We start from the raw sequence: 24,687 nt of genomic DNA, 5'->3' as shown, positions 1-24,687 counted from the left end.
ACAAGCACGATACATGTTGCTGTAACAGTCTGCCTTATAGTTTTGATTCATCGGAACCAAGTCCAGTATTTAAGTGGAGAAGGGTAAAAGAGCCGACCCATTATCCACAAATTTTGAAGCTGGAAACAGTAGATCTATCGATCATCATAAACTATATATGCCTAAAACTCATACTAGTGGAAAAAAATATATTCTATACCCTATGTTAGATACAAGGGCCAAGGCCAGTATATACTGCTCCAACAGTATCTGCAAAAAAAAAGACTAAAGCCACCATGCATAACGAACAACGACAAATCGAGTAGACTAACAACTCAACATAGAACCAGTAACTAAGGTGTCAAATATCGAATACTGTAACAACTCAACATAGAACTAGTAACTAAGGTGTCACTATTAGAACGGACCATCTCACACAGACAAATTATTTCGCAGAGGATTGAGAAAGTAAAAAAGATTTTACCTGATGTACTCGAGATGAAAAGAGTAGATACCACTTGTCCAGCATTTGCAATCTAAAGGCAATAACATAAATCACAATGTACTATAATTTACTTGGATGCAAAGTTTTGGTCAATCTCCCAGAAATGACTCTAGTTTTTTTGCTCTTTTCCAGATCATATTTTATCCAAGTAAGCATACTACCAACCAAAGTTTAAGAAACTCAGAAACATGCAGGAGCTTTTCCTTTTATAATTGATCGATTGTCCATAAATGGAGACCAACTACTTCTACATGGACTTGGAACAGTCTTCACGCATCGTATCTAAAATGGCACTCTCTTTTCTCATCTATCTTGATGGTTTATCGAACAAACTAAAATAACATAACATGTGAAGCCTACATAAAACAGATGAGAGATGCTACACAGATAATGCATGCATGCTCCAAGACATGTACTGGTGTTATCAAAGGCAAAAGGCATAAAAAGGAGCCAAAATCTTCTGGAAATTGAGTGCAAAGCACAATTAAATCGTGAGCTTTAATGAAGAAATATGCATATGAAAAATAAGAAAAAAAACATAATTGTAATGTAAGAGAAAGCAACTATAGACACAAACAACAGTTACATGAAGTAAGTTGCGGAATATTTTTTACAACTGCTACTTGTAAGAGCACATAGAGGGTAGGCAAGCCAACTACGGCAGCATGGCAGATCATACCATACCTATGCCTGTTCTGCACACATGGCATCTAAGGAACAGAATATCATTTCTAGGAGTGTTCAAGTATGTAGGAATGTATCCAAATGTCTCATTTTCATGTGGTGGTTGAACAGGGCAGTATTGAAAATCATACCTTTGTGCTTTTTTTAGAATACATAGACTGAAATGATATTTCATAGTGGTTCAATAATTTTTGCTGTATCAAAATGTCCTTACTTTCATGTATCTTTTCGGTGTAATAAAGCAATCGCGTGTATATAGGCGATTGGGACAATTTATAGTAATGGTATTTAAGCCTCCACATAGTTGTACATATTTTTGACATTAACTTCGAGTAGTATCAAGCAAATGATCTCAACTTATCAAGAAAAAAATCAGTATTATGCTGCCAAATTGTGGTGGCTAGACCAGTTGGCAGAACAATTCTGGTCAATAAAGACAACGTCATAAATGAGACGAAAAAGAGACTGAACCAGAAAGTTGCCATCTACTTCAACATATTGCAACACTCCACTTGGAATAATTAATTAATAGCACAGAACATAGAGGTATTGCATGATTCAAAGTGGTATAAAATCTCCTTCACTGTGACATTAGGTTATAGTTTTTGTATAATCAGGAAGAACTGACATGCTATACAGAAGACACGTTGGAGCATGAAATCACTGGAGAGCAGAGACAGCCATGAAATTCCTCAAGAAACTACTAACGACATTTCACTGAAAGCACTCAAGACACAACATATTGTACTTTGCAAGCAACAATAGCACCAATGGGAAACCAAAGAACTCGAAACCAAACTTCACACTTCTTCAACTTATACATCCTGCAGTCACTAAGTGAACACCACGTTTACCACATGAGCCTGAAATAGAGCCATGCTCCCTTGATATGACAAGAAGAAGAGGGCCTCGTACAGCAATAGGATCCCACTGACACAACTACTGCACCAGCTTCATTGCCACTGGTAAAACCAATATGTACCACAGGACACCAAAAACCAGGATGGTACCACATAACTTTGGCTAGAAACCAAACCATTTTGGTTTGTTAATAAAACATGTTTTCCTAAAACAAAACTACAAGCCTTAATCCACATTTGTTTTGTAGTTCTGAAATGGGTGGATTCACTTGACCCCGACAATGTGACAATTTAGTCACTATTTGCTTGGACTCAGTTTCACTTTAGCCAGCTTTTTTCTATATCTTTAACTGAATTTAATTTTCTCACAAAACCCATTTCTTTGAAAATATGTTTAGCATCAAATAAATATTAAATGCTCATATAAAAATGTTCTAAAATGTTGAGTTTTAGTGGTATTATTTTCCAATAAAAGAAATCAAACAATAATTCTCCCAAAAGCAAACCCAAAGCTTATTAAACACTAAATCCAAACAGTCACATTAGTTCTACAGAAAACAAAACCAGTACCAATTCTCCCAAAACAAAATCATTTTCTAGTCCAACAGCGCTTATAATGTCTCCATAGGAAATGGTGATCAGCTTGTTCATTGTACAGCTTGTTTTGCCATCTTTTCAGTGAAACAGGCATCTAGCTGCTCATTGACCAAAACAGATACCATCAACTAATTAGTTTCAGATTTCATTGCACCGGGAGAAATTTTTGATTCTATGAAAAGAAATTTTATTACAGAAATACAAACAGTATGAAGATCATGCAACACAGAGAGAAGAAGGCTCAAGAAAGGAGTCGAAGAGCACCTACTTAATGAGTATTTGTACAGCAGAATACATCATTGATGGGAATAACAAGTTCCTCATATTGGAACTTTGTCCCATGCTGAAGATACAGATCAAGCTCACTAGTCAAGTCAAGTGGGACAAGCTGAATCTCAAGTCCCAGATGATTTCAATGCTAACCTTTCTGAACATGCAACAATTAGTCACTAAGCCCAAACAATGAAACAATTCCCATCGCACTACTCAGTCTAACAGACAGAAATACCAAATAGATGATGATAAGGCCTACACCAAGCATCTTGTTAGGGCGCATGTCGTTCTTGGGAAGAACAACGAGGGCCCATAGAAGACCAAACAAGAGGAAACATATGGTGTAAAACAAACTTCTGTCCCGTGGAAGTATGAATGAAGAAGGTTTCTCTGACCAGGCACCGAGGAATAATGAGACTCCTAACCCAATAAGTGTATTGAACATGGGACCTGCATAGCATCCAGATAAAGCAATCTGCACACCATCTCCCCCATTCATCGCCAAAGCAACATTTGAGACCAGATCACCCATTGAATTGCCCCAAGCCAAAACAGTGAGACCAAGAATCGAGGGATTAACCCCCAGTACAACACCCAATCCAACCAGCAGCGCCACCAATTCATTCGCAATCATATAAAACCAAACGATACTCATAATAAAACCCCCTAAAACCCATGGAAGCAAAAACATCTGTGGTGGACGGTCAGCTCTTGTATGCTTGTATGCAAGTATACCCAATGTGCAACCAACAGAAATGCCAAGAACTATAGCAACACTTCTTCCTAGGTAACTCACATTATCCTGAGTATTCCATAAAGCTGCAAGAAGAACAGGAGCTAAAGTAGCACTGCCTACAGCGTATGGTTTTGACCAAGTTTCTTCCTCAACTAATGGAATGGTTAATCGTCTTGGCACAGTCAATGGCAACTCTAGAAGTGAGCAGAGCTGAGAGCAGGAAAATGATGGGCTCTTGACTTCTACACCCTCGTCAATCCAACCCCACAAAGGCCTTTCCCCATCATGCACCCTCAATGACTGATTAGAATATATTGCCACATTGGATGCCCACATCCACTGAGGCAAGGAACCATGTGACTGTATGCTATTGTCCTCTGTCTCAACGTCAAGCAAAGAGCTATAAACAGAATCCTCCTCCTGAGTCCCTTCAGAAAATATACTTCCTCTTACAGGAAGCAAAGGGGTAACAACATCCAATCTCAATCTTCGCGCATGCTTCCTCAAAATCTCATTAGCAGCAACAACAAAGGCATAAACAACATATATCAATACAAATGCGATAGTTGCTATCACACTAACTTCACCAACAATCAAGATCAATAATAGTGACATCAGCGTTACAATGAAAAAGACAATATCCCTAACAAAGCATTTTTTGTCAACCTGAACATCCTGATCAGCTACACACAGAGAAACAGCACCCACAACAATGCAAGTAACAAACACAGCCCCACCTAAAACACTGTTAAGCCCAACATCACCAGCACCACTTCCTACAAACGCAGCAATACTCGCGAATACATCCGGAGCACCATTACCAAGCGGGAGCAAAACAACTCCAGCAACTGTAGGAGATAGCTTCAACAAGCTAGCCAGTTTCTCCAACGAACCACAAAAGTAATCAGCTGCAGTGTTACCCAAAAGATAGAACAATGCAGCAAGCCAGACACCAAATACTACAAACGCCCACGCACTTCCATTACAACCACAGTAATAGAACTTAAGGTAATCAAAGAACCCTCCAGACGAGCAATCCGGGTGAACTTTCAAGAAGTCACAACTACTTTTAAACCCCACATGATCAAACAATCCTGCACATAACTGAGACTCTTTTACCACCAAATCATCAGCATCCGACCCGTTTACTTCTAACATCCCTCGACGAACCACTCGTGTATGGGAAGAATAACCATCAAATCTACTACTTGGGTGCCACTGACTAGAAACTAAAGATGACTTCTTTAAAATTAAATTGCTCACAATATCTTCACGGTTGTAGAACATAAACATAAGGACTACGGAACACACAAGATTGAACACCCCACGAAGTCGTGGACTTTTTCTAATGAGAAACCCATCAGATTTCTCCATTTGTCAACAAATATTTCAAATTACCCAAGAACCATAATCCCTCAGTTTCAATTAAAAACTACTGAAACTCAGCAAAACGCATCGAAAACCCAAGAACCATAATCCTCAGTTTTCAATTAAAAACTACTGAAACTCAGCAAAACACATCGAAAAGTCTTGGAATTTCGTACAAGACAAGAACAAAAATAGCTCAAAAGCAGAAATGGGTACTTACCAGATTGATGGGGTTTGAAATTCGAAGCTGTTAGAGGTTTGAGGAAGTTATGGGGTTCATGAAAATCTTTGATCTTTCTGCGAAGCTTCCCGCAAAGGATCCTTTCACAAAAATCTCAATGTTACCTTTGGATGGTATTGGTAAACGTACAATTTCAAGATTATTTTTTTTCTCTAGAAACTAATTTGTATAGTTGGTAGTAATAATTTATTATGAAGATTGAATTTTAAAAAAAGGGATGCCTTCTGTTTTTTCAAATAATAACAAATTGTATGACTAAATAATATTTGTCAAAGTTTTTTCTAAAATCTATGATTCAAATCTAATGTATATCCTTATACTATTTTAGTGAGCAGAAAACATCCTTATACTATTCAAAAAATACAAGAATCATCCTTCAGTCTATTTTTGTTAAGAAACTGATTGAACCAATTTTTTTGATCATGTTTTAGTCACGACGAAAAGATCAAAGTTACCTAAAAAGAATAAGGATATGGATAGGAAATGAATCTTTCATTCTCATAATTTAAATTATGTGTGTTGTTAGCTTATATGTTTTTTGCATCATCAAGTAAATTGACCTGCAACAATACACAAGTCTTAAAATATTTATGCAGTAGGTTCCGATGGTTAGAAAAATTATGTAAAAAAATTCATTCTAAAAATATTACTCCCAACTATTTAGAGATTTTCTTTAAAAAAATATTTAGTACGTATATACGTTATATACAATGCAATTCACATTTTATAAAATGTACAGAAATGCTGGAAATTTAGTGAAATTTCGTAGGTGTTTAGTTATGAAGATAAAAAAATAAATACTTTATTTGAAATTTTTGAAGTTAGAGTTGTATTTGGCCATACTTATTACAAAGAATATTTAGAATTTTAATATATTTTGTCTAAATATGATTTAAACCCTCAATTTCTAAAATTTAGAAAAATCACCCAATTTGACTAACTTAACCATGTGTACATATATTTATTCGACTTGACACATTTTTTTGTTGGTGGTGTGACTTTCTTAGAAAAATAGTAAGGATGAATCTTGCAACTTTTTGGATAATGCAAGGATGTTTTTTGTTCACTTATATAACACAATGATGTATTTTAGGTTTAAGTCATATTTCAGGGATGATTTTAACCAAAAAATCTATTGAGAAAAGATAATTATCTTTTTATTTTATACTCAACATTAATTGAGGTGAGAAAGAAAGGCATAAAACGATTTCACGAATGTGATTTATGTGTAAGTTTCAGTCTCTTTCCATTTATTGTTGAAATTACGTTATTACTCCTTCCGTTTAATTTTATTAGTCTACTATTTTTAAAATATATTTATTTCTTTTATTTATTACTTTTATCATATCGAGAAAAGATTTTAAAAAAAACATTTTATACTCAACATTAATTGAGCTGAGAAAGAAAGACATAAAACGGTTTCAACGAATGCGATTTATGTGTAAATTTCAGTCTCTTCCTATTTATTGTTGAAATTACGTTATTACCCATTCCGTTTAATTTTATTTCTTTACTATTTTTTTAAATATATTTATTTCTTTTATTTATTACTTTTATCTTATCTAGAAAAGATAAAACAAAAAAATAATTTTATTGTCAACATTAATTGAGTTGAGAAAAAAGCATAAAACGCATTCAACAAATGCGATTTATGTGTAAGTTTCAGTCTCTTTCCATTTATTGTTGAAATTACATTTTTACCCCTTCCGTTTAATTTTATTTGTCCAATATTTTTAAAATATATTTATTACTTTTATCATATGAAAGATAAATTTTTTTTTCATTTTATACTCAACATTAATTGAACCGAGAAAGAAAGACATAAAAAGCACTCAACGAATGCGATTTATGTGTAAGTTTCGGTCTCTTACCATTTATTGTTGAAATTACGTTATTACCTCTTCTTTTTAATTTTATTTGTTTAATATTTTTAAATATATTTATTTCTTTTATCATATCGAGAAAATATAATTGTTTTTTCATTTTATACTCAACATTAATTGAGCTGAAAAAGAAAGGCATAAAACGCGTTCAACGAATGCGATTTATGTGTAAGTTTCAGACTCATCCCATTTATTGTTGAAATTACATTATTACCCCTTCCATTTAATTTTATTTGTTTACTATTTTCTATATATATTCATTACTTTTATTTATTACTTTATCATGTCGAGAAAAGATAATTATTTTTTTCATTTTATACTCAATATTAATTGAACTGATAAAAAATTACATAAAATGCATCAACGAATGCGATTTATGTGTAAGTTTCGATCTCTTTCCATTTATTGTTGAAATTACGTATTTACTCCTTTTGTATAATTTTATTAGTCCAATATTTTTATTTTTATTTTTATTTTTATTTTATTTATTTTATTTATTATTTTTATCATATCGAGAAAAAAAATCATTTTATTCTCAACATTAATTGAGCTGAGAAAGAAAGGCATCAAACGCATTCAACAAATGCGATTTATGTGTAAGTTTCGATGTCTTCCCATTTATTGTTGAAATTACATTATTATCCCTTCCGTTTGATTTTATTTGTCCAATATTTTTAAAATATATTTATTTCTTTTATTTATTACTTTTATCATATCGAGAAAATATAATTATTTTTTTAGTTTTATACTCAACACTAATTGACCTGAGAAAGAAGGACATAAAACGCATTCAACGAATACGATTTATGCATAGGTTTCGGTCTCTTCCTATTTATTGTTGAAATTACGTTATTACCCCTTCCGTTTACTTTTATTTTTTTACTATTTTCTAAATATATTTATTTCGTTTATTTATTACTTTTTTCATATCAAGAAAATATAATTATTTTTTATTATTTTATACTTAACATTAATTGAGCTGAGAAAGAAAGGCATAAAACGCATTCAATGAATGCGATTTATGTGTAAGTTTTAGTCTCCACCCATTTATCTTTGAAATTACGTTATTACCTCTTCCGTTTAATTTTATTTGTTTACTATTTTCTAATTATATTTATTTCTTTAATTTATTACTTTTATCATATCAATAAAAGATAATTATTTTTTTCATTTTATCCTCAAGATTAATTGAGCTAAGAATGAAAGGCATAAAACGCATTCAACGAATGCGATTTATGTGTAAATTTTGGTCTCTTCCCATTTAATTTTATTAGTCCAATATTTTTTAAATATATTTATTACTTTTATTATATCGAGAAAAAATAATTATTTTTTTATTTTATACTCAACATTAATTGAGCTGAGAAAGAAAGGCATAAAACGCATTCAACGAATGCGATTTGTGTGTAAGTTTCAGTCTCTTCCCATTTATTGTTAAAATTACGTTGTTACCCCTTTCGTTTAATTATATTTGTCTACTTTTTTGAAATATATTTATATCTTTTATTTATTACTTTTAGCATATCGAGAAAAAAATAATTATTCTTTTATTTTATACTCAACATTAATTGAGCTGAGAAAGAAAGGCATAAAACACATTCAATGATGCGATTTATGTGTAAGTTTCAGTCTCTTCCCATTTATTGTTGAAATTACTTTATTACCCCTTCCGTTTAATTTTATTAGTCTACTATTTTAAACATATTTATTTCTTTTATTTATTACTTTTATCATATCGAGAAAATATAATTATTTTTTCGTTATGCGATTTATGTGTAAATTTCAATCTCTTCCCATTTATTGTTGAAATTACGTTACTACCCCTTCCATTTAATCCTATTTGTCTATTATTTTTTAAATACATTTATTTCTTTTATCATATTGAGAAAATATAATTATTTTTTCATTTTATACTCAACATTAGTTGAGCTGAGAAAGAAAGACATAAAACGTATTCAACGAATGCAATTTATGTGTAGGTTTCAGTCTCTTCCTATTTATTGTTGAAATTATGTTAATACCCCTTCCGTTTAATTATGTTAGTCTACAATTTTTTAAATATATTTATTTCTTTAATTTATTACTTTTATCATATCGATAAAAGATAATTATTTTTTCATTTAATACTCAACATTAATTGAGCTGAGAAAGAAAGGTATAAAACGCATTCAATGAACGCGATTTATGTGTAAGTTTAAGTCTCTTTCCATTTATTGTTGAAATTGCGTTATTACCCCTTTTGTTTAACTTTATTGGTCTGTTATTTTTTAAATATATTTATTTCTTTTATTTATTACTTTAATCATATCGAGAAAAAATAATTATTTTTTCATTTTATACTCAACATTAATTGAGTTGACAAAGAAAGCCATAAAATGCTTTCAATGAATGCGATTTATGTGTAAGTTTCGGTCTCTTTTCGTTTATTGTTGAAATTACGTTATTACTCTTTCCGTTTAATTTTATTTGTTTACTATTTTAAAAAAAGGTAGAATTTGACATATATATATATATATATAACATAATTTTTCGACAAAGAGTATTTAATATGACTGTAGTTACGCCAGTGTGCACATATTTAGATGATAAATGAAATCTAGAATCAACTATTAAGAACTCTGATGGGATAACTAGAATACATATGATTAATGTTTAATAAAAAATTTGAATTTAAGTTTTAAAAATGAAAATCATTTTTTTATTTTGTAGAAATTAAAGATCTATCATTGTCATTTTTTTTTTATTAAATTAGTTTATCTTATTTATTTATTTTATATTAAAAAGATTTTGAATTTAAATTTTGCGTGAACAAGACCCGATGACATATCTTGTGATTAAACTAATCTATCGCCATTATTTTTCTCTGTGTTGACAAAATCTCCTCACTCGGTTCTATCTCTCTTTAATTTTTTAATTTTTATTTTTACGTAGAAATTTTTGGTGACAACAAAAGGAAACATTATTAGAAAATAAAAGTTAACGCGTTGAATTAAATTTATTGACAAATAAGTTTCAAAATTTAGAGCAATACTCTGTCTGTTCCTTTTTCAAAAGCCTTTTTCTTATTTTTATTTTAATAATAACTGTATTTTTAATTAATACTTATATCCTTTCGTTTCAATTTATTTGTTCTATTTTACTTTAACACAATTTAAAAAAAAAATAGTACTATCCTTTTTGAATTTTTTAATATAAAAACTAAAGATATACAAAATAATACTAAAATGTTTTCAATCTTACGTAGCAGTAGCAAAGTAAAGAATTTGACTAGCGATGAGCAAATTTTCTTCTAAGTTGTGTTAAGAGGGTACAAAATTAAATATATATATATATTTTTAATAGATTACACATCTAACATCTATACACCATATAAATTTCGGCAAAGCATATGTACGCATTATCCTTTGCCTAAAATAGTTTCACTCGTGATCTTGTAATTTTAAATATATCATATGAAAAATTATAACTAATTTTTTTTATATATATATAAAGTAAAAGAAATAAATTGAACGGGATGATTTGTTTTATTTTATTTCATTTGAAGACAGGTCAAAAGGCATTTATTCCCAAAATTTAACAAGAAGAATAAGGGGATGTAAGAAAAATATCCAAAAACCAATCTTTGGAAATCTTGAATTACCCAATTTCTGTCGGAATTTTCGCTCAGATTTCCATTTGAATTCCAACCCATTTTCAGACAATCTCAAGTACCCTTTACTGTATTATTTTTTTTCGTGTGTGGGGATATATATAATAGAGGGGTACCCTATCTTCCAGATTGTTCATTGACTGGTAAGAAAATTGTTTTTTTCTTTATCCGATTTCTTGGGGGTTTTCCCTTTTCATCTGGCAGTGTAAACATGACATATTTACTTTTATAATCCTGATTGTTTATGAATGTTTGTGATGGGTGTAATTGATTGTGGATAAATTTTGGTTTGTGGGTAGGAAGAATTTGGGGCAAGGGTGATTATTTTCCCTCTTTTTGGTTAGCTTAGGCTCAACTATCAAGAAATCACCTAGTTTTTTCTGCCTTTGCTGAGATTTGGACTTGGTTGATGAGCCACACTTATGGTTATGGGTGTTTGATTAAACAATTTTTTGTATGATTTGTGTTTGACCCGTCTTAGCACGAAAAACTCGATATAGGAATTTTTCTTGTGCATATAATCTGTGAATCCTGAGAAAAAAGATTGTAGCTTTAACCATTGGATGAATAATTACTGAAAGGAACTTTCTTGAAGAAAAGTATTTATTGTTCTCTTTCATTTTGTCAAGCAGGAAGAATAAATTTACCTCACGGATCGGCAGAAATTAGCTCTTCTAACTCAGTTGATTCGACATTCAAACAGATTGAAAGGTGAAACCTTTTTGTCTCAACACAGCTACCTTAATTGTTAAGACAAAGTTCATTGTTTCAGGATGGATCTTTTAGATTTATTACAATCTTGAGAACTGTAACTCAAAGATCAGTTTGCAATTTAGTTTGTGAGCTTGACATGGCTATTTGGTTAGTGTTTTTTGTTCTGCAGATATGCAGAGTCAGTTGATGTGCAGTGGGTGCAGGACAATGCTTCTTTATCCCAGAGGAGCTTCTAATGTCTGCTGTGCAGTGTGCAATGCACTCACCCCTGTCCCACCACCTGGTATCTGTGCTTTTCTTGATTCTGATATTGTTATAAGAACATTTTTTTTTCAAATTTGTGTGGCTGTTGTTTGGATTAAGGCCCCCTTCCATGTTGATGATAAGTGTTGTTGACTTGTTGCTAGAAGATTGTTGTTAGGAAAGAAAATTAGTGTACTTAAACATTTTAAGTATATCTAATAGTAATACTATGCTTGATGGTGACATGGTAAATAAAGCCATACGGAGGGCTAGGTTTTGGGGAGGCTTAGTGTATAGATCTGTTGGGATTGAGATGTAGTTATTGTTGTTGTTATTTTGCCTTGACTTGGATTGAAGCGTAGTTGTTGTTGTGTTCTGCTACTCGAAGGTGTTGCTTAAATTGTAACCTTTCTCAGGAATGGAAATGGCTCAATTGATATGTGGAGGCTGTCGTACATTACTTATGCATCCACGTGGAGCGAACAGTGTGAGATGCTCCTGCTGTCATACGGTGAACCTTGTCCCAGGTACAGTTTATAACTTCCCTTTCCTTGATTTTAGAGACTAATGTTTGTCTGGTTATGAAAATCTAGTGTCTCTTTGCTGGAATGCAATGCTTCCTTCATTTGAGCATAATATGAATCTATCTTTTGATGCTATCCACTTAAGCTTGAGCTTCGGTTGTTTCATTTATCATATGAGATCTTTTTCCTACATACTCTTCAAAAGTTTATCATATGAGATCTCAAATTGAGATATCGGCATTTTTATTCTTGTATTACATGAAAAAAATCTGTTGGAAGAGTTACATTACTTTGATGATCTAACTATGTAATACATAAGTGAACATTTCTGTATGGTTGTGTTTTTTGTTGAACTAAGTTATGACTTATGAGTTTAGAGTGTGGTGCCAGCTGAAATTCACAACTTTCGAGTTCTTCAAGCTTTTGCATGGGGGAAGGGAGCTGTATAAATTTATGTCTTTGTCAGACTTAGTGGCATATGATTATGGGATCACCAAAAAACTTCATTATTATATGTTTGTGTAATGTTTTTTCCTATTGAGGCTCAATTTAATCAGAAGTTTTGCCTGACAGATGGGTGTAACTCCAATTGATTTCTCGAGTTTGGTAGTTCCTCAAAAATAATGACCTATCTGGTGCTCTTTGTAAACTAGTAGCCAGTTCACATAAGATATATCTGATCTGCTGTTATATCTTCTCATCAGCTTTACTTTTTGGTCATATCTGCTTCATTTTGCAGCACACTTGTAATTTGCAAAGAGAACTTAGTTTATGACTGGTAATTGGTGGATTTAACTTGGTGTATGCATTTTTCTCCAAGCACACGTTCTTATATGTCACTGACTAGTCTGTTTATATGTGTCTATTTTGGTTTTAAGAAGATATTATTGGAATCTATACATGAGTAACCAGAGTGGGTGTATAGTGAATTGTGCTCTTTCCTTTCCAAACTCAAAAAGTTTTCTTCCCCCCTAGGTCTTCTATCTTGTTTATAGTGCTGGGAATATATTTTTTCATTTTTCCCTTGGTCAAAAGCTACGTGATTTGAAGTTGGATGGTAGTCCTGAAGGCAACAACATTTGTAGGTTGACCATGCCATTGCGTACTAATGTTATGTGCAAAATCAGGTGCCTTTTTACTAGAGCTAACCTGTAAAGAAAGATGTTTAGGATGAGAGAGTATTATCTAACTCATTGAATTTTAAGGGGATTATACCTAAATCGTTTGCCTTTGCCTGTCCTATCTTTCACTAGAATTTTTCAAGGTAAAGAGCTAGATGAGTTGTTTGTGTTTGAGGATTTGTACCTTAGAGCTTAGGTTTCTTGTTACCCTTTTTTTCTTCTGCCATTTTTGTTTTGAAGAACTCCATGGATGACATATAATTGTGCTGTCGATCTTCAGGTCCTAACCAGTTTGCTCATGTCTACTGCGGGAACTGCCGTATGATGCTGATGTATCCATGTGGAGCTCCATCGGTTAAATGTGCAGTATGCCATTACATTACCAATGTTAATGTGAGTATTATGATTCATTTTTCTTTTTGATCTTTGGTGAAAATTTTAGCTGATGCTTGGTCCATATAGTTAAAGAAGTAAAATAACAAAGAGGAATGATTGTGCTTTTGGTAATGAGAATTCTATTTGGTGAGTAGTATAATATTTACTTACCTTGTTAGGATCAGAGAATAACCAACTACCATATTGACTTAGTTTAATCACAATTTAAAGTGAGAATATATATTACTTGACTGTAAATAAGTGATAAAATATGTGTATGAAAGACTTGTCTTGCATGCATTGGTTGGTGTAAACACTAGTGTGGGTAAGTTTTTTTTATTTTGTTGTTTAGGGTGATGCAAATCAATTAAAATCATAATGTTAAGCCTTTTATGTAAATAGTAAGATTTATTGAGATTAGGATGATCGGAATTGAAGGAGATAAGGGAATAAATAACACAGTAAACATGTAATTGTTGATGCTTCAAAATAGCCAATTCTTGAGTCATTGAAACTCAGGGAGATTTGTTGGGTTCATCTCTGTTTAAGCTGCTCTTCTCTGGTTCTTCCTTCTCCACTTATAGTCTGAACCTATAGGAATCAGTAGATTATAGTGATTAACCTTACTTCATATCATGGATTGTAAAGCAAGTAGATTACATTGAAAATCTTCGGCACATTTTGAGGGCTTTCACATAAAGCAAAGTGTCCTTGTGGAAGTTTAATGTAGAAGTTTATGTTGGAAGGTAAGTTGATCTTGAGCTTGTGATATCAGCATCATCAGCCCACATAAATGCGAACTTATTTTGAACTTTTAGTTGCAAATTTTAGAAGTTATTGATATCACAGATTGTGGCAAAAAAAAGGGTAAGTGGGTGAGCAAGGAAGCAAAATCAGGTCTTTTTGGTTACTAGTCGATTGCTTAGGCTATTTGCATACATTCCTGATTACAACAAGAATATGCCCAGTGTAATCCCATAAGTGGGATCTGGGAAGGTTGGTGTATACGCAGCCTTACCCCTACATCTGCAGGTAGAGAGGTTGTTTTCGATAGACCTTGACTCAAGTAAAGCATATAAAAATCAGTAAGAAAAGGAAATGCAGTAGTGAAGAAGCCATGTAGAAAATAATGGAGAAAAGAACAGTAGCAACAACAAATAATATGATAACTAAAACAAAGGAAACTACAGGTACTAATAGAATCGAAGAATAAGATAGTAGGAGAGCAATAATAATAATATTGATTAGAGAGACTAGACAACATGCGTACATGAATATGATAAGGAATTTCAGTTTTCATGTGTTTATATGCATCTTTTTGCAGGCAGGAGATGGAAGAGCCCATGCACCTTTGAACCCTCCTAACGGCATTGCTACACCTGCTTCAGGATCCTCTTCAACTGTAAGTTGACAAGTCTGCCGCATGCTCCTTTCTTACTTACTAGTTTCTAATTTGACTAAAATTGATTTCTAAATGTGTTCATATCTGCTTTAGGCCAAGGCTCGTTCACAAAATCAAACTGTTGTCGTCCAAAACCCAATGTCTGTCGATGAGAGTGGCAAGTTGGTAAGTTTTTCGTAATGATTAACCTCCCTTCTATTTATATTTATTGGCTTCTTCAGTCTCAAGTCATCCACCTTATCATTAACGATACCATTTTACATTTCTAGGTGAGCAATGTAGTTGTTGGTGTAACGACAACATCATAGCTTGTCAGCTAAATTTGCTGTTCGTGGACAACAATTGAGAGTTTTGCTCGCAACAATTGGAAAGATGAGTATAAAGACAGCCGCTGCATATAAATATGGTAGTGTTTAGTGTTAATACTACAACCATACCCCTGTTTTTTTGTAACATTTTGAATTATGATTGTGGGGTGATTGAAGCTACAGCAAGTGTGGTGACTATTTGGAGTCTGTAATTGATAACTACGCGTTAGATTTGTGGCGTGAATATGCCCATAGTCATAAGTGAAGAATGTTATTATGTACCTTATATGCCATATTATTGTATATGACCATATACCATGAACCTTACTGCCATAATGCGTTGCTTTAAGAGGCGTATTCAGGATCTAGAGACTAGAGTTAGTGGGCTTTGAATGAGTGTGGTTTTATTAGATGTATGCATCTTTTCCCTTGTGCATGTGTGTAATAGCACCTGCAGACTTGTCTTGGATTTGTCTCCAATTAATATGAATATGATATGGTTTTCTTTGGGAGAAATTTCACTTTTTAAAAATCATAATCGTAAGAGGGCAAGAAATCTCATTTCCTTATTTCCCTCTGCCCTCTTGAAAGTAGTCTAAAACAAAAATAGTTAAAATATGAGAACGAAAAGGAGGGGGTAGGGGGGAGTGGTAATCTTTCTTTTTTAAAATTCCCCCCTCCTCCCCCCTATACCTGTCTTCCTTTTAGTCCCAACTACTCTGCCCTTTGGTATCTTCTTCAAGTTGAAAACTTGTGTAAGTTACTCAAAAAATATATATAATAGTATAATTTTGTTGAACAACAAAAGTAATAGGGTAATTAAAATATTTCTCACAAGTTCAAGTGTAACTTGATTTTGATATCAATTATCCTTTCATACTCACCTAACATATATACTTGGTGGGTGAGTTAGACTTTTTATCAAGCGGATTCAATACGAAAAAGTAAACACACGAAGTAGGAGTTTAACATTTACTTAATATACACAAAATAATAATAATTTAATCAATTATAAACAGTGTAATTTTATAAACAATGTAATTTTGGACGAACCCCTTATTCCTATCAGGCTCTGCCACTGCATAGATCTACTTGAAGATTATGTCTAAACTTGTTGCATACTTCATACAAAAGCCTCCTATTTTCCCACCAACTGATTAACCTAATTTGATGACAAAAAAAGGTCTAATTGCTCTTTCTATATAAACTAATAAGCTGTCAGTAGGATGATAAACAAAACATATAATACAAAATGGCTCAAGAAGGAAATGGACAAAAAACAGATGTGGCTAAGCCTAAGGATTACTGTAATTGGGTGATGCCATTGTTGAGGTTTTTGGCATTTGGTGCAACAATTTCAGCAACATTAGTTATGGCACTTAACAACCAAAAGAAAACTTTTGTTGTTGCCACTATTGGTACCACTCCTATTCAAGCTACTCTCAATGCTAAGTTCCAGCACACTCCAGCTTTTGTGTAAGCCCTTTCTACTAATTATCTTCTTTTTTATATATATAATTGTGGTGTCCAAGTAAGTTTACACGTATCTTGATTAATCTTATGAGGTACTTTGCTTTTTTTCACTAGCATAAGTATCGAGCAACTTTGTCCATTTAAGATTTGGACAGATGATAAGAAATGATCACCTAGTGTATACCAGGTCACCATATTACTAGAAACAAAGGTTTTTTTCCGCCACGAATTCAGTGAATAGATTGTGTTGTAGAACCTTATTTTCCTATTGATTTCTCATTGAACCAGCTCGTTGAAAAATGCATGATGGAAAACAGATTCTCGCTGAAATAGTGGGAAATTTCCTAATTTTTCCATATGAAAACATTACTTACTCCGTCTCATATTAGTTGATCATTTTACTAAATATAGTTGTCCTGTATTAGTTGTCATCTTACTAAATCTAGAAAGCATTACTCAATTTTTTCCTATATTACCCTTGCAATTACTTCTTTTTGAAAGTGTTCACATTTGTTTGTAAAATTCCCAAGAGGTTTTTGTAAGGGGTGAATTAGTAAAATTGTCTTCTTATTTATGATTTCTTAATATACTTGTAAAAAGGAAAATGATCAACTAATATGAGATGGAAGGAACAATGGCAAATTTAGAGGCAAAAAATAGGGCACCGGCACCCGTGGTCTCTTCGTAAAATTAGATATTTTATGTATATATTTTCTAAAATTTGTATAATATTATATTCTGGCACCCATACTACAAGAAGTCTAAATGGTCCACGTGGTTAACTGTTGAGCTTTTGACCTTGAGGATTAAGGATCAATTTCCACTTCAATACATTTTACTTGGTGCATCCATGTTAAAAAAATCCTAGATTCGCCTCTGAGAGGGAATACTATTTTTTCTTTCTCATCGATTCAGTCAATTATCTATGAAAATAGCCATTGTAGTAGTGCCAAGATTTAATCAGATGTACTGAAGTAATTATGTCCACTAGGACACATCATTGGGTGCGTGCAAAGAGAGAGGGCTATCTGTAATTCTCTAATCATATAAAATACGGAAAATGGGTAATACATGCCTTTACGTTTGTTATTTGTCTTATATATGTGCTTCGTTAATCTATCGATTAAAAAAAACGTTTAACGTTATCTTTTTTCTCAAATATACCCTTAAAACAATTTTGTTGTGGATGCAGGTTTTTTGTTATAGCAAACGGACTATGCAGTCTCCATAACCTCCTCATGCTAGCATTTTGTTTTATTGGAAGCAAATATGATTACAAGGGACTACGATTATATGTAATTGGAATCCTAGACATGGTAATTAATTAATCAATTATTTAATTACTCATTCTAATATATTTTTTAATTCTTCAATTAATGGATTAATATTATTAATCTCTTGTATGATAGATAAATGTGGCACTAATCTCTGGTGGAGCAACCTCAGCAGCTTTTATGGGACAACTTGGTAGAGATGGAAATTCTCATGCAAGATGGGATAAAATTTGCGATAAATTTTATACATTTTGTAGCCATGGTGAAGGAGCAATTATTGCTTCTTTTATTGGTTTGCTCTTAATGATAATTACTACTGCCATTAATATAATTAAGCTTAAAAACGTCAAGAATTATGGCAATAATTGTGCCATTAATATTCCTTAATCAAGAATATCCTAATTGTCATTTCATTTAAAAAAAAAAACAAAAAAACTTGTATGGTTTTCGAGTGTTGTATTGTAATGTTCTCTTAATGTAATGTTCATTTTAATGAAATTTTCGTATTGGCTTTAATGCATTAATTTACCCCCCACCCCGCCCATGCATACAAGTTTAATTTATATTATCGATATGTTAAAGAAATTCTTACGTTATCATGTTTCTTAAAAATGTTATATCTCTAATAAAAAGGAAAATTTAGAGAAAACGAATTTTTGATATTATTCATCGATCATCATACAATTTGTTATCTCGTCCTTTCTCCAAAATTACACATCGTCAAAATAAATTATACAAAACATAAAATGTCCTGGAGTAGTTAGAGGTTTGGGCTAACTATTTTTTCGAGTAATTTACATGAACTATCCATCAGAAATAATATTTTTTAGAAAAATAATAAATTACTAACTTATTTATTAAAATTTAAATTAATGAAAAATATTTTTTAATACTTTTTTTCTCATTTGCAAATGAGAAAAAATACATATCTAAAATATAACTCTATTGTTTATTGTAACAGTTTTTAGAAAAATTGACTCGCTAATAATGATATAAAAATTAAAATATCAAAATTAAGCTTAAATTTTATTTATTGTACATAGTATTTTTCTTCTTCAATTGGAATGAACTTCTTCTTTAGAATATAATGTCAGTGTATTAAATACATCATATAAGTATTAGAAAGAACTTAATTTTTAAAAAAGGAGTTAATCAATCCTTTGTGATATATACCATGAGGGTATCATATCTTTTAAGAAATGTATTAGTCTCTATGATACTCTTCGAATATATAAATATATGTCATGTGGGTACGTATCATAAGCGGCTGAGTTCTTTTTTTTTTGAAGAATGAATCAGTCCTTTATGATATCTTCTTGTTAGTATATAATATATCAAATGAGGCAATCATTTTTGATACTTTGTTGGTATACGATGTATACCTTATAGGTGTCATAAAGAATTGATATCTTAATTTACTAAGTAAATCTTGAAATGGGTGTATTTCTAAATTTCTAAAATAATTTCCATCATTTTTCAATTGTTTACGGTAACTATTTTGATTCACCATAGTTGGATGTTTAAGTTTCAGAAATGGTGGCTCAAATGAGAAAGAAGAAAAAAATATTAATTAAAAAGTCAACTAAATAGGTTTTTCACGCGCGGTCAACGAGTGTATTACACTCACTAAGCCATGTAAGCAAAAAGTGTCAAAATGACACAACGATTCCCTACATGAGGTGTCTAATATGAACACTGCCTAATTAAGATATCTAAGTGAAACTTTGTGCCAACTTCAAGGGGCTACCGATGGGTTAGGCCTATACTAGGTATAAGAATATGATACGTCATAAAGGAATGAGTAGTATATCCTAAACAAATGAACAAATCGCCTATGATAGTTTGTTAGTATACGTTAATATATACTTCATAGGTATCATATTATATTATTCTACCAACAATATACCAGAATTGCTATTGATTTGATATGCCATTTGCTAAAATCAACTAGTTTTTTGATAGTTGATATAGAAAAAAAAATGGTACTTTATAAGTTATTGTTGTTAATATAGAATAAAATAGATTAGTTAAAAGGTGTGTATAATTAAATTATGAAAAAATAAAAAAAATAAAAAATGAAAGAAGAAAACAAGAGAAAAATTCGGTAATGATACTGACATCATGTTGACGTCACGTTGATGTAATATGAACGTCATGTCGCGCTAAAAAATATTAGAGATGGGCAGTTAGACAATTACTTTGGATGAACATCAAAGTAAATGAATCGACAAAAATAATTATTTTGCATTGAAAAAACAGTTATGAACAGAACCTCTTTATCTTTTAGTCAAATGTTCGAGCTAATTGTTTACACTTTTAAGTGTCTTTTACGAGGTAGAGTTATTATTTTTTTCACTTTTTAATTATAGAAAAAAAAAATTAGAGTTATTATTTTTTCACTTTTTAATTATAGAAAAAAAAAATTTAGTCGAAAAAAGACAGTTTCATGAAAAATATTGCACAAAGGTGTAACCGTTCTCATTCAACATGTCAATGCGTATTATTTCTCAAGTCTTAAATATTACATAGTTGTTTGATAGCTGGTTAGAAGCTATAATATTCATGTAGTAAATCATGCATAAGTAAAAAATATGTTTAGTTGAAGTCAACAAATTTAATATAGTGTTTGGTTTGCAATTCAGAAATCACTCATAATTAATAAATATATTAGTTATGAGGAAATTTATACATTATTTTGTGCAAGCTAAAATATAAAACATCGAATATATAAATAATTAAATTATATATAACTAATTTTTGCATAAAATATTTTTCTTATAACTAATTTTTGTATTACTAACTAATTAATACTTATATAATTCTGATAACCTATCAAATGGATTAAAATTGGCTCTATTTTTATTATAATAAATAAATATTGGCAACTTTTGTGATGTCAAATTAACACCATGGTACTCACTTTTTAATTTTTTGACTGACAACATTGTGCTTAAAATAGCTTCATTTTAAACTTGAATGTTAAGAAGGTTTTACTTGTATAGATATTTTACAATAATTTAGAAGTAAAAAATAATGCTTCAACTTTTAACATTGACAGATACCTTCTATGTCCAAAATTGAATGTTTTAGTTTTTTTTTTAAATATTGGATATTAATTTGGGTCATGAATTGTTTATGTGGACTGACTGAATTTGTTTAAGAGATAATATAAAAAATAAAAAAAAAGTTACCCAGGAATTCTAAAGAAAGCTACTATACAAAAGTAACAAAGTGGAAACACGTGTAAAGTTTTCCGATCACTAACTTTTTTAATTAACTCCGATCTTATATATATATATATATATGATTGTTCATGTAAACTGATTGAATTCCTTTGAAGAGATAATATCACAAAAAAGTTAACAAGAAATTCTAAAGAAAGTTACTATACAAAAATAAAAATAAAAATGAAAACACGTGCAAAGTTTTTCTATCAGTAACTTTTCTAATTAACTCTGCTCTTATATATATATATATATATATATTATATTAGAAGAGTAAAAGAAAGTGAAGAAAACAATTTCTCTTTTACTAAAATAGAAACACACAACAACAATACAACATCTAGTTCGTGAAATTAGAGTTTGTTTCAAAGAGATTCAAAGTGGATTTGGGTTGATTCATTTGATAGCAAGATCAATGATTTTGTTGTAATTTTAAGGTACACAATTCATTATTTTTATTCTTTGTCCATTCTTACAATTATAAAAAAAAATTAAAAAGAAAACCTAATAAGAGATTTGAATATCAAAATAATTTCTAAAAAGCACTATCGTGCAAAGATACAAAAGTGAACACGTGTTTTTTTTTTATCAGAAGTTTTTCTAACTAAATCTGCTCTTATATATGTCTTCTCTGTTAGAAGAGCAAAGAGATTTCTTCTTTTGCATCTCTTTGCTTAACAAAAACACACAATAACACTAGACCATCTAGTTTGTGAAATTAGAGCTTTGTTTCTAAGAGAATCAAAGCAAATTTGGGTCGATTCTTTTGATAGTAAGATCAACAATTTTGTTACGACTTTAAGGTACACATTCATCATTTTTATTCATTGTTTATTCTTACACCTATTGAAAATAATTTAAAACATAATATGAAATTTGACTATCAAAATAATTCCTAAAGAAAACTATTACACAAAAATAAAAAAGGAAAAAGGGGAAATGTTTTTCAATTGATAGTTTTTTTAGTTAAGTTCGCTCTTATATATATACCTCCATCAGAAGAGAAAAACAGGATAAAGGAGATAGTTTCTTTGTTTGCGAAATAGAAACACACAGTAACACAATTCTCATATTTCTCCTTTTGTTTTCAAGAGATTCAACAGATTTGTGGCGATTCTTTTGCTAGAAAGATCAACGATTTTCAATACGACTCTAAGGTACACAATTCGTTATCCTTGTTCCTTTGTTTGTCCTTACACTTATTAAAAAAATTATCGCACAAAGAAAGAAGTGAAAACGTGCAAAAAAAAATTGATCGATAGTTTTTCTAGTTAAGTCCGCTCGTAAGTCTTATCTTTTTCATTAGAAGAGAACAGGAGGGTGAAAAAGAAAAATTCTTCTTTTGCTTAACATAAACACATAATAACATCAAGATATCTAGTTTATTGAATTAAAGCTTTATTTTCAAGAGATTCAAACAAATTCAAAGCAATCATTTTGATAGCAAAATCAACATATGATATCTGTGTCGATTTTAAGATATACAATTCATTATTCTTACTCCTTATTTATTTTTATACTTATATATATTTTTTAAAAAAACTAATACTAAATTTCCTAAAATCAACTAGTTTTTTGATAGTTAATAAAGAAAAAAAAATGGTACTATAAGTTATTTTTTGTTAATATAGAATATAAAAGAATAAAACATATTAGTTAAAAGGTGTGTATAATGAAAAAAGATCAGAAAAGGAGGCAAAAATGAAAGAAGAAAATAAGAGGAAAATTTCTACAACAATAATGGCATCATGTTGACGTCACATCATATTAACGTCACGTTGATGTCATGTGAACACCATACAAATGTCACGCTAAAAAACATTTACAAAAATGAATCGACAAAGATAATTATTTTGCATTGCAAAACATTTACAAAAAGAACCTCTTTTTCTTTTGGTCAAATATTCGCTTTTTAATTTTACGAAAAAATAACTTTTAGTCAAAGAAAGAAAATTTCACAAAATATATTGCACAGAAATGTAACCGTTCCCATTCAACATGTGAATGCGTATTATTTCTCAAATCTTAAATATTACATAATCGTTTCATAGCTGGTTAGAAGCTATATTATTTGTGTAGTAAATCATGCATAAGTAAAAATATATTTAAGTTGAAGTCAACAAATTTAATATAGTGTTTAATTTGCAATTCAGAAATCTTGCATAATTAATAAATATATTAGTTATAAAGAAATTTATACATTATTTTGTGCAAGATAAAATATAGAACATCTAATATATGAATAATTAAATTATATTTAACTAATTTCTCTATAAAATAATATCTAAATTTTCTTATAACTATTTTTTATATTACTAATATTTACATAATTCTGACTATCTATCAAATGGTTTAAAATTGGCTCTATTTTTTTTTTTTATAATAAATAAATATTGAAATAAATATTGGCAAGTTTCTGTGATGTCAAATTAACACCATGGTACGCACTTTTTTATTTTTCGACAGACTAACATAGTACCTAAATTTAATTCTAGAAAAGAAAATAAAACAAAGCAGAAATAGAAAAAGTACTAGCCCTAGCACTTTAAATGGATTATAGAAGTGCCACGTCATCAGAATCAAGTTCCAAAAAGTGGGCCCCACTGGGAATAGTACTTTATTGGGCCCTACCTGATACTGACCCATTGGTTAATTCTTGTCACAAACCGTGTGCGTACGTGGGTTCACTTCCAATACTTAATTTATGGTTGGAAGTTTCTATTGATTTGGCTTTGTATCTATATAATTAATTAGAAAAATGTTATTTATAATGATCTTTTTTTGCTTAAAATGGCTTCATTTAAAACTTAAATGTTAAGGTGTTACTTCGTATATATATTTTACAATAATTTAGAAGTAAAAAATAATGCTTCAACTTTTAACATTAAAATATACCTTCTATGTCCAAAATTTAATGTTTTTTTTTATTTTTTATATTGGATATTAATTTGGGTCATGAATTGTTCATGTAGATTGATTGAATTCGTTTGAAGAGATAATATCAAAAAAAAGTTACCTAGGAATTCTAAAAAAAAAGTTATTGTACAAAAATAAAAAAGTGAAAACACGTGCAAAGTTTTTCGATGGGTAACTTTCTAATTAACTCCGCTCTTATATATATAATTGTTCAAGTGGACTGATTGAATTCGTTTGAAGAGATAATATCAAAAAAGTTACCTAGGAATTCTAAAAAAAGCTATTGTACAAAAAGAAAATGAAAACACGTGCAAAGTTTTTCGATCAATAACTTTTCT

At 30.7% G+C, this 24,687-nt stretch overlaps 3 protein-coding genes across 3 annotated transcripts; 2 read left to right on the top strand and 1 right to left on the bottom strand.

Annotated features, from left to right (window-relative positions):
• Positions 1-2,749: 2,749 nt before the first annotated feature.
• On the bottom strand, positions 2,750-5,405 carry LOC125836764 (cation/calcium exchanger 4-like). Its single transcript, XM_049515965.1, has one exon. It carries the CDS (start codon positions 5,006-5,008, stop codon positions 3,068-3,070), a length of 1,941 nt encoding a protein of 646 aa, XP_049371922.1. The 5' UTR covers positions 5,009-5,405; the 3' UTR covers positions 2,750-3,067.
• A 5,288-nt stretch (positions 5,406-10,693) lies between these two features.
• On the top strand, positions 10,694-15,794 carry LOC125836767 (protein LSD1). Its single transcript, XM_049515968.1, has 8 exons — positions 10,694-10,918; positions 11,408-11,486; positions 11,659-11,772; positions 12,149-12,259; positions 13,658-13,770; positions 15,077-15,154; positions 15,248-15,319; positions 15,424-15,794. Exons 3-8 carry the CDS (start codon positions 11,661-11,663, stop codon positions 15,460-15,462), a joined length of 525 nt encoding a protein of 174 aa, XP_049371925.1. The 5' UTR covers positions 10,694-10,918; positions 11,408-11,486; positions 11,659-11,660; the 3' UTR covers positions 15,463-15,794.
• A 903-nt stretch (positions 15,795-16,697) lies between these two features.
• LOC125836317 (CASP-like protein 1B2) lies at positions 16,698-18,725 on the top strand. Its single transcript, XM_049515501.1, has 3 exons — positions 16,698-16,938; positions 18,128-18,251; positions 18,345-18,725. Exons 1-3 carry the CDS (start codon positions 16,715-16,717, stop codon positions 18,594-18,596), a joined length of 600 nt encoding a protein of 199 aa, XP_049371458.1. The 5' UTR covers positions 16,698-16,714; the 3' UTR covers positions 18,597-18,725.
• Positions 18,726-24,687: the final 5,962 nt, after the last annotated feature.

The sequence above is a fragment of the Solanum verrucosum genome, unplaced genomic scaffold (assembly GCF_900185275.1).
Source record: "Solanum verrucosum unplaced genomic scaffold, falcon-dt-bn FXZP01000278.1, whole genome shotgun sequence".
Lineage (NCBI taxonomy): Eukaryota > Viridiplantae > Streptophyta > Magnoliopsida > Solanales > Solanaceae > Solanum > Solanum verrucosum.
The sequence above is the reverse complement of the archived record's forward strand: the minus strand, read 5'-3'. Positions and strand labels throughout refer to the sequence as shown.

What these genes read in the sequence shown, in the direction of transcription:
- LOC125836764 (XM_049515965.1), bottom strand. Translation starts at nt 5,008, where the DNA reads ATGGAGAAATCTGATGGGTTTCTCATTAGAAAAAGTCCACGACTTCGT.
- LOC125836767 (XM_049515968.1), top strand. Translation starts at nt 11,661, where the DNA reads ATGCAGAGTCAGTTGATGTGCAGTGGGTGCAGGACAATGCTTCTTTAT. An exon ending in TACGGTGAACCTTGTCCCAG is followed by an intron (nt 12,260 to 13,657) that starts GTACAGTTTATA and finishes GTCGATCTTCAG; the next exon opens with GTCCTAACCAGTTTGCTCAT. An exon ending in ATTACATTACCAATGTTAAT is followed by an intron (nt 13,771 to 15,076) that starts GTGAGTATTATG and finishes ATCTTTTTGCAG; the next exon opens with GCAGGAGATGGAAGAGCCCA.
- LOC125836317 (XM_049515501.1), top strand. Translation starts at nt 16,715, where the DNA reads ATGGCTCAAGAAGGAAATGGACAAAAAACAGATGTGGCTAAGCCTAAG. An exon ending in CAGCACACTCCAGCTTTTGT is followed by an intron (nt 16,939 to 18,127) that starts GTAAGCCCTTTC and finishes TTGTGGATGCAG; the next exon opens with GTTTTTTGTTATAGCAAACG. An exon ending in TAATTGGAATCCTAGACATG is followed by an intron (nt 18,252 to 18,344) that starts GTAATTAATTAA and finishes CTTGTATGATAG; the next exon opens with ATAAATGTGGCACTAATCTC.